We start from the raw sequence: 9,524 nt of genomic DNA, 5'->3' as shown, positions 1-9,524 counted from the left end.
CCTCTCTGCCTGGCCGGCTTTCCTGACACTCACCCCGAGACACCCAAGGATGCTGGGCAGGAGCCCCACGAGCAGAACTGCTGGCTAAGCTGCCCGTGTGCAGGGGACACACCTGCCCCACGTGGGGTCTGCTCTCTAGAGGCTCAGGTCAGAGGCCCGCAGCAGGCCAGCCCAGTAACTCTCTGCAGAGTTAGAGGCCTACTCAGACAAGAACATCTAAATTTTCCAGACAAAATTTAAAAGTGCCACCTCAAAGTCTCGTCCCAAAGGAGCTGCTTCCTCCATTCTACCAGGCAGAGCACACCGATTTCCAGGGCGGCTGGGCAGAGGCGAGCCGTGGAAAACCGCACTGTGCACAGGGCTCTTCACCTCCACTCCTTCCCCAGTCAGGCCAGGGTGCAGCCAACAGCCGTTTAAAGGTAGTTTAGACCACCTTCCTCCAAACGCCTGATGGGGAGGGCAGGTAGTGGATGCGGGCAGCCCTCTCTCCTCGGCATACTCCCAAGACACATTCGGCAAGGCTTGACAGCTTCAGTGTCGTTTGGGCTCAGCTGTAAGGACTGTATTCAACCCCATGTGCCAGCCAACCCCTAGGCAGGCAGGCACATACCAAAGCCGGTATGCTAGAGATGACTGGTCACCCCTCCCGCACCTCCACCACACACTCTGGGGAGAGGGCACCAATCTGAGACACAGGTAGAATCTGCAGCTCTGCCAGAACAAAAGGTCTTTCTTCCAGGGACTAAAGTCTGATTCCACCTGTCAGCACCCTTCCGGCACCTGGGGTAAATAACCAAGCAGTCCGGACCCGGGGCCAGTTCCCACTCAGCCTGGAAGCCCCTCAGAGGCCGACATGAGCCACTTCATGTCAACACAGCAGAGTAGTGCAAAACAATAAAGTTTTATTTGTTCACAGTTAAACACAAGCAACTGCCTTGACATTTTTGAACATTCTAAGAAGGACAGCAAACCCTTTTGATTCAGATTCCCATTCACTACGATTGTACCATTTTTCTCTTGCAGTTCACGTGTTTGGCATCTGATGTGGATTGTTTGACATGCTTTTAAGATCGAGATGGGAAGGTGGAAACCTTTTGACAAGAGATGACTTTCTTAAATTTAGCTAAAAGCAGTCAGCCAAAAAAAAAAAAAAAATCTGTTTTTCACTGATAGGACCCCCTTTAAACTGCAAGGTAGCCACGTGTGGTTGATCCATGATTGAGTTACAAAACTAGATTATGTCTTAGCAAAATCTGTTCCTCCGTAATATATTTATGGTCCATAGACGTCTTCTGAAAAGTGACCACTGATTTTTCCTAGTGCAAAACGCCTGGCTGCCTCTCCGATAAGCCAAAGCCTGTGCTGCCGAGAACAGCGCCGTACCCTCCTGTATACACACTGTATGGAGGGGGGAAACGGGGAGGAGTTGGTCTGGGAAGGTGGGGTGGGGGTTTCCTCTAAAAGATCTATTTCAAGTTCAACTAGTCTACTTATCCCCGAGGATGGACAGCTTGGTAGCACTGGGATGGGAAGGGGAAGAGAAAGCCCCTCTGCCTTCGTGAACTCGTTTCAAGGCCAAAAGACATCGCAGGCACAGACGCTCAACTATCCCCTGCAGGCTCCCCTCGCAGCTGCTGCAGCCATTCATTCTCCTCTCAGGTCGGCGCGTACGGACTGCAGGACAGAGTGGAGAAGATGGAAAGGCGTGCCCCCCACCCGCCCCGCCACCTCTGGGGAACGTCAGTCACAGATGGGGAAACGAGCCGCGTGGGGGCGGGGGCCAGGCTAGAGAACAGCTTAATCAAATGCCACCAAGGGGGCGGGGGCGGGCGGGGGCATGTGTCAGAGAACTCTGGACACAAACAGACACAGACACACCTTCCCATGCTCACTGCTGGTCAGTTTTAAAGCTCGCACCTCCAACAGGGAAATTTCCCGGAGTGAGACATGCTGATTCAGGTCATTTCACAGGAGACACACACTTCTGCGTGGGCACGGGCTGCTCCCAGGGGCCACTCTGAGGACAGGGCTGGCCTCTCGGAGAACATCTGCACAAGACGGGCACGGCCCACAGCAGCCCGGGACTGAGTTTTCAAATCCCTCCTTAGACCCATCCACACTTTCTACCGTGTCTTATTGCTTTTGGTCAGAAAAACCACATTTTCATGCAGTCTCTCTTTTCACCTGTTCTTCGGTTATTTCTTCCTGGCTTCAGGCGGTATACTCTAGCATTTGGTGAGAACTCACACTGGCCGGTCATACCACTTTTGTCATTTCTCTACACAGAAACAGTTTTTTTAATTAACTGTGAGTGTGAACCTCTGTGGTCTCCAGAGACCCTCTCTCATCCTCATGATCATTTATCCTCTTCTGCAAAACTACTAAGAGTTTTATCTTTCTCAATCAAAACACTGGAAACCACACGCCACATGCTGTCTTAAATAGGCATGGCCCAACTCTGGACTTCTGTCTCCCCCTGTCCTGGTTTTGCCCTGTGGGGGTGCTGACCTCTGCAACTGTCAGTGGCTTCTGGGACCTCTTTTAACAGTTTTATCTTTCAAGAATAAAAGTTTGGACTATCTCCCTCGAAATACAGTACACATATTGTGGGTCACGAAGTAGCTTATCTGTCGTCTCTCTCCACTCACAGAGCCTAGGAAGAACATTCAGCAGCAGCGTATTCCCAAAGGTTAGGCAGTTTTCCCTCCTGAAAAACTGCTGACAAAGCTAGGGAGGTCACGTCTACCTACCCACCTCATATGGAGGGTCCCCGCACTCATCTCCAAGGAAACCTCTGTCCCAAGAAATGATCTCCTTCTCCTAACTTGGGATTTCAGTTACTTTTCTGGTATTTCTTCCAACTCCACAGTAACAAATCTCAGACTTGTAGCAGAATCTTGCCACAAGGTTTTTTTAATTCATGAAAGTTCTGTCTGATAGAGATCCATGTGCTTCTTCACCAGTGATAGGTTCAGGAGCTCGTTTTCTCTATAGAGACCATGCTATCACCTTCCTCCCTCTCCCCATTCCCCCCCCCACCCCCCGACCCCGATTCTGTAGTGCTCCCTTTTGAAACAACATTTCATGCTCCCAAGAAGCAGACCCCAGTCTTCCCAGGGTCTGTGCTGACCCTGGTTAGCGTCAGGTGGACATCAGGTTATGGACACTGGGCAAACAACTCTGAGGCAGGTAGGCCTGCTCCAGGTGACTCCGGTGGAGGCTAACCCTAACGCCTGTGAACACCACACTGCTTCATCCGTCTCGGGACAGGCTCAACCTGGCAGCGCCAGTTCCCCGGCCTTTGCCCTGGCAGTCCCTGGACCTAAATTCTCTCTTGGGAGTTCCACTACCACTGTCCCCTTTCCATCCTTACAAACACACACTCACTGCAGCCTAATCAACCAACCCGCTGACTCTCAGCAGGCCTATGATTTTGAAAATCTAACTTTATTGTCACCTCAGGTCCTTTGGAAGATGAAAGCCTATGTTTTCAGGCCGGGTAACTTCCTCATGACCCCAAGCCTCCGTCCCCAACCTTAGCTGCATACAACCCACGGCCTCCAAGAGCCCAGAGTAAGGCAAGTACGGCTGCTTGGTGTCAGCCGTTCTTGGAAAGTTGAGACCCGGAAGCCCCAGCTGGAGGCGTGTGCCAAGGGCCTGCTGTCTGGGTCCCGCTCCACTGCACCACACAGCTGCCTCCTTCCTGTGTTTTTATGATCTGCCCATTAAAAAACATTTTTTTTTTTCTTTTTTTTACACTGGCCTCCTTGCTTTTACCAGTGAGGATAAAGGCTGTAAGTGCCTGGAATCTTTGTTCTGGGGCAGGGATCTCCTGGGCTTGGGCAGGGGATGAGCATTTAGAACCAGGTTTAGCAGTTAATCTTGTAACATTTTTTTCTTTCCTGAATTTGTCATGCCTTTCTTTCCTAAATAAAGCGGGACTAGGAAACCAGCATGCGTGCGTTCCTAAGCTCTCCTCTGCCAACAGCTGAGTTAGACGTGTGGCATCGTTAGTACTCCAGTCGGCATCCTGCGGCAACCGCGGAGCCGGCTGGGCCAGGCTGAGCGCGCTTGGGCACCCCTCCCTCAGGCTGTGGTTGGTCAGTCAGTCACACCCGAACACTCCGTCCCGAGGAGGGCTGCTGCCTGCACAGCCACGGGGACAAGGAGGCTGACTCTCCAGCTCCCTTTGGTTAGGATGCTAAGAACTCCTGCCATGCTTTAAAAAAAGAGACCGTCACCCTCACGTGCCAAAAGCGTCCACACGCACTGAAGTTCCGTACCATTACAGTGTGCTGTTTCCCTCTTCATGGATGAACCCTTCTACACTTTGAAAGAGAGAGAGAGACGCCAAGGTTGTTGGCTCTTTCCTACCAGCCTCTCTCTGCCCGGGCCTCAGCTGGAAACCCAGGCAACAACCCAGGCTTCTAGCGTTTATTTCAGGAGTACTTGCTGGGTTCGGCTTCTTTGCCAGCCCCCATATTCTGACTGCTATCGCCTCTCCCGAGCACATGCACCCAGGCCCTGTGGGTCCAGGACATCAGCCTCTGTCAACCCTCTCCAGGACTCTGCCACGACCAACTCATGCCGGGGGTCGGGGAGCAACACCCAGCTCCCTGCAGGGTCAGCCCCTGAAAGTAGGAACTGGAGTGAAAAGCTGTCTCCAGTAGAATCTACTACAGTGAGGCAACTCTCACAGCCTGAGAAATGATGGTCAGAAAACTCGGGAGAAACTCTTTGGACCTTCAGAGGCTCGCTGCGGCAGGAGGCCAGCAGCACCCCGCCTGCAGGGCGCGTCCACATGCACAGCACTTTCCTGTTCAGGGAGCTGCTTAAGCCACTGCCCTCTCTCATGCAGGGCCCAGGTCTGACCGACCGCACCCCAGCCTGTGCGCAGAACAGTCCCAGCTTTCACACAAACGCCACGTAAACAAGAGGTAGTGGGGCAGGGGACAGAGCGTGCCCCACGGGGAGCAGTCTCCACTGGGGCAGGGGACAGAGCGCGCCCCACGGGGAGCAGTCTCCACTGGGGCAGGGGACAGAGCGCGCCCCACGGGGAGCAGTCTCCACTGGGGCAGGGGACAGAGCGCGCCCCACGGGGAGCAGTCTCCACTGGGGCAGGGGACAGAGCGCGCCCCACGGGGAGCAGTCTCCACTGGGGCAGGGGACAGAGCGCGCCCCACGGGGAGCAGTCTCCACTGGGGCAGGGGACAGAGCGCGCCCCACGGGGAGCAGTCTCCACTGGGGCAGGGGACAGAGCGCGCCCCACGGGGAGCAGTCTCCACTGGGGCAGGGGACAGAGCGCGCCCCACGGGGAGCAGTCTCCACTGGGGCAGGGGACAGAGCGCGCCCCACGGGGAGCAGTCTCCACTGGGGCAGGGGGACAGAGCGTGCCCCACGGGGAGCAGTCTCCACTGGGGCAGGGGACAGAGCGTGCCCCACGGGGAGCAGTCTCCACTGGGGCAGGGGACAGAGCATGCCCCACGGGGAGCAGTCTCCACTGGGGCAGGGGGACAGAGCGCGCCCCACGGGGAGCAGTCTCCACAGGGCCAGCTCCACACTGTTCCAACAACAGGCCTTTGTTCACACAGAACTTTCTAGGAAGCTTATCAGAACTGCCAAAAGAACTTGAGAGAATGAACCATTGTTTTTTGAGCTTTGCAGCTTTAGATGCTGGACTTTAAAACCAAAAGCAGTGACAACGTCTCATGTAAAAGCTCTCATGTCAAGATGCTCAGCTTTGCACGCCATGTCCTCCTGGAAAGGGACAGGACTGGACTTACCTGTGATGCCACCAGTGACCTAGGCTCACAGGGAGCCTGCCCAGTGAACTGAACTTCAGGAAAGGTGTGGGTGGTGTCAGACTCCAGGGTTCAATTTGGCCTCATATTGCACAGGTTCAAAGGACGCAACCATTTGCGGGTGGGGCGGGAAAGGAAGGAAATAAAGCTAGTGAGGAACGCACCCCGGCCCTCGGGCTAGCACACACTGCCAGGTAAATGGAAGAGAGGGTTTGGGGTGGCCGAAGGGAAAGTGAAGAGGCACTGCAATGCCAGATCCGAAAACCGTTCTGCGTTCAGTCAACTATCAAAGGACCCCCCATCCCACTTCCTCTGCGGGAGCTCGCCCCTCAAGCCCTGGAAACAGGAAAGCTCTGAATCGGGCACTCACACCTCCTGTCTAGGCCAGCGACACACAAGTTAACACTGACGGCCAGCATCCCTAGCTGTGCTCAAGCTGGGCCTCGTTGTAGTCCATGATGCGGAGCTGGCCCACGCTGTCCGGCTTTGGGGCAGGCAGCAGTGGGCCATCAAGGGTCAGGGGGGCCCTGGCTTCCACACCCGAGTCTTTGCCCAGCTCTGTCTTTAGGGTCTCAGAAAGGCTGCCAACAGTCAGGCCATCCTCGTCGCATTGGCTCTCGCTCTTGTTACGAAACAGCTCTCGTGCCTTCATGCCCAGGAAGCTCTCTGAGCTGGGAAGCGAGCCCACCGTCGTGGGGGTGCCGGAAGTGGGCTCACCCACCACCGTCTCCCACCGACTGCTGAACGGGCCCGCCCTGGGGTTGGGGGGCTTCTCCGGGGTGGAGAGCTCGCTGCTGCTGCCGCCACCTCTGCCGCCGCCACCGCCACCGCCCCGGGCGCCGCCAGGCCTGGAGGGCTTGGTCTCACCGTTACGGCCAGGGGCCTCTTCGTTGTGCCCTGTCACCGAATCCGAGCAGCCGTCCTGACAGTAGTCAAGCCTGTAAGAAATCCAAGGGGGAGGAAGGGGGTTGGAGGCTGCGGCATCCAACCACTCCAGTCCCACTGGGGAGGCGCGGGGTTACACAGACACGCACTCATGCCAATGGGGAACTCCGCTGGCCTGCTCTGTGTCCTAGAACAGAGGACACACGCTCGAGAGTGCGTGAACATCAGACGGCGATCTTACATAGAAATGCTCCCTGGGACCATTATTGAGCGACTCGGGGCCCAGGAGAAGGAGCAGGGAGGACAGCTGGGCCCTCAGGGACGCAGCTCAGAGCTCGTCAGGCTGGAACCTGCTCTGTCGGTCGGCGCAGCCTCCCGACAAGGCCACGGCTGCTGACTCTCCGTTCCTACCTTTCTTCTGCTGCTTCAGCTGCTTCTGGTTTTTGTTCTTCAAGTTTTTTCAGGAGGCCATCCTTCTCCAACTTGCCGTATAAATCTAAGATCTCCAATTCAAACACCTGGGTGATCCTCTTTTGGGCCTCATACCTGCTCTCTGCAGCCTGTAGCTGTCCTCTGAAAGACAAGGACCCACCGCCAGAGTGTAGGAGGTTCTACTCGGCAAATGCATCGCAGCAGGAGCCTCCCCGCCACAGTTACCTTGCCTGCAGTTTGACATCCTCTAGATACTTTTTCTGTTCTAAAAGAAGGTGGTCTTTCTTAGCCAGATGAGATTCCAGTTCCAAAATCCGCTTCTGACAGGTATCAAGCCTCTGATTCTGCTGGAGGACGTGGCTTCTGTTTTTTTCTAGCTCTTTCCGATATGCAGCCTTCATCATTTCTACTTCCTTAAAAAAGAAAAAAAAAAAGGAACTGGAGTTAGTACTTTTAGAAAATGAACACACCATATCTACTTTGAAAAATCTACATAACAAGCACTGAAAACATCAGTATACTGCTAGTGGAAACAGAAACTAGTCAACTTTCTGGAAAGTAAGCTGGCAGTGAGTATTAACCAACTAATGCTTCCCTGAAATCTAACCCTGTGGAGATTATCTGAAACAGAAATAGACATTCGGGCACAAAAGTAACCATCACAGGATATTTAGAAGAAAAAAAACTACAAACACTGTGAAGTCTAATGCTAAAGAAACAGTTAAGTAAATTAAAATACATCTTCAATAAATTTTTTAAATGATATACATCAGTAAAAGACTATGGAAGCCACGTGTATGGTATGGTCAACTATGTAGATATATACATTCTGAAAACACGCCAATATCCAGTTACGATCTCAGGTGGTGGTGCTGAGTCGATTCCTAGGCAGATTGGTAAGAAGTCTGGGGTCCCTGAGGAGAAGAAAGCTGTCTGGAATTCTCGAGGAGGAGGAAAGGACAAAGTTTTTTTCCTCCACATTCCTTAGTCTTAGTCACATAAATCTTTTTCTCTTTAGGCCTCAAACTGATGATTAGACAACAAACAACTCAGTTTAAACTCTGTACTTAACGCATCCTGCTTGAGACAGTTTCTCCTTCCTGAAAACCTTCTGAATAATCCTGGTATTTTAGAATGTATATTATGGGAGTGGGTCTGGTAGGATCCTTCTGTTGTTAAGTTCTAATCCTGTTATTCTAAAATGTAAATTGTGGGAGTGGGTCTGGTAAAATGTTTACAACCTTGAGACATTCTTTTGATTAACTGTAATAACCAATTTAAAATGTATATAACTCGCTTGCTAACACTAGCAAGAGGGGCACTCTCTGTCCCCATCTGATATCTGTCAGAGGCTTTCTCTGGCCCTTTTCTTACTTTAATAAAACTCTGCCACACGAAAGCTCTCAAGTGATCAAGCCTGGTCCCTGGTCCTGAGGCTAAATCTTCGGAGGTCACGAATCCAGCACTGTTCACCATAAGCTACCAGTATGCTGTGGGTGGTTTTATCCCGCTCCCCGCTCTCTCCTAACGCCAGCTAAGATCAAGCCAGCGACGCAAGGGGACCGACCAGATTTGCTCGGGCAAGGCAGCATCTGCAGACCAGACACATACGTGAGGCCTGTCAACCGTAGCAGGAAGACAGCCTGCCTGCTGACGGATGGCAAGAGCAAGTGTATATGGCACTCAGACAACGAGTGGAAAGGACACTTTTCTAACACGCGTGTGGTCCATTTGTGTGATGTGTGTTTTTAATTGTGGTAAGATAAGCTTAACATGAAATGTACATTTGTTTTTTTAAAGAAGATAATAAACCACAAGGAGCAAGGAGATGAGCAACCCTGAAGGCACTTTTTCCATGAAGATGACCAGCAAGCTTAATGTCTCCTCGGCCAGAAGGGGATGGAGTTAAGCTCAGGACTGGGACTGGATAATGTGGCCATTCCAGTTATGGTCGATGGCTCCATACTTCAGCATAGGGTAGTGAACAAACTAGCTCAGCAGTAAAGAACCCGCCTGCCAACGCAGGAGACAGAGGTTTGATCCCTCAGTGGGTGGGGAAGATCCCCTGGAGAAGGAAATGGCAACCCATTCCAGTATTCTTGCCTGGGAAATCTCATGGACAGAGAAGCCTGGCAGGCTACAGTCCATGGGGTCGCTCAGTCATGTATGACTCTCTGTGACCCCATGGACTGCAGCACGCCAGGCTTCCCTGTCCATCACCAACTTCTGGAGTCCACCCAAACTCATGTCCATCGAGTCAGTGATGCCATCCAACCATCTCATCCTCTGTCGTCCCCTTCTCCTCCTGCTTCAATCTTTCCCAGCATCAGGGTCTTTTCCAATGAGTCAGCTCTTTGCATCAGGTGACAAAAGTATTGGAGCTTCAGCTTCAGCATCAGTCCTCCC

The 9,524-nt window shown here is 52.8% G+C and overlaps 1 protein-coding gene across 11 annotated transcripts in view; it reads right to left on the bottom strand.

Moving 5' to 3' along the window:
* Positions 1 to 5,865: 5,865 nt before the first annotated feature.
* The window catches only part of TSC1 (TSC complex subunit 1), a 47,436-nt gene continuing 43,777 nt past the window's right edge, over positions 5,866 to 9,524 (bottom strand). For all 11 annotated transcript variants that reach the window (XR_015136134.1, XM_086324377.1, XM_086324375.1 and 8 more), the window contains 3 exons: positions 7,344 to 7,531; positions 7,098 to 7,259; positions 5,866 to 6,739 (listed from right to left, as the gene is read on the bottom strand). Coding sequence is in view for 10 of the 11 variants with exons in the window: in XM_086324377.1 (XP_086180503.1) it covers positions 6,223 to 6,739; positions 7,098 to 7,259; positions 7,344 to 7,531 (867 nt within the window). In the remaining variant the exon portion in view is untranslated. The remainder of the gene's footprint in view (positions 6,740 to 7,097; positions 7,260 to 7,343; positions 7,532 to 9,524) is intronic.

The sequence above is a fragment of the Bos grunniens genome, chromosome 11 (genome assembly GCF_055505025.1).
Source record: "Bos grunniens cultivar Pamir isolate PY7600 chromosome 11, Bosgru_T2T1.0, whole genome shotgun sequence".
Taxonomy (NCBI): Eukaryota; Metazoa; Chordata; class Mammalia; order Artiodactyla; family Bovidae; genus Bos; species Bos grunniens.
This window is presented reverse-complemented; position numbering and strand designations above follow the sequence as displayed.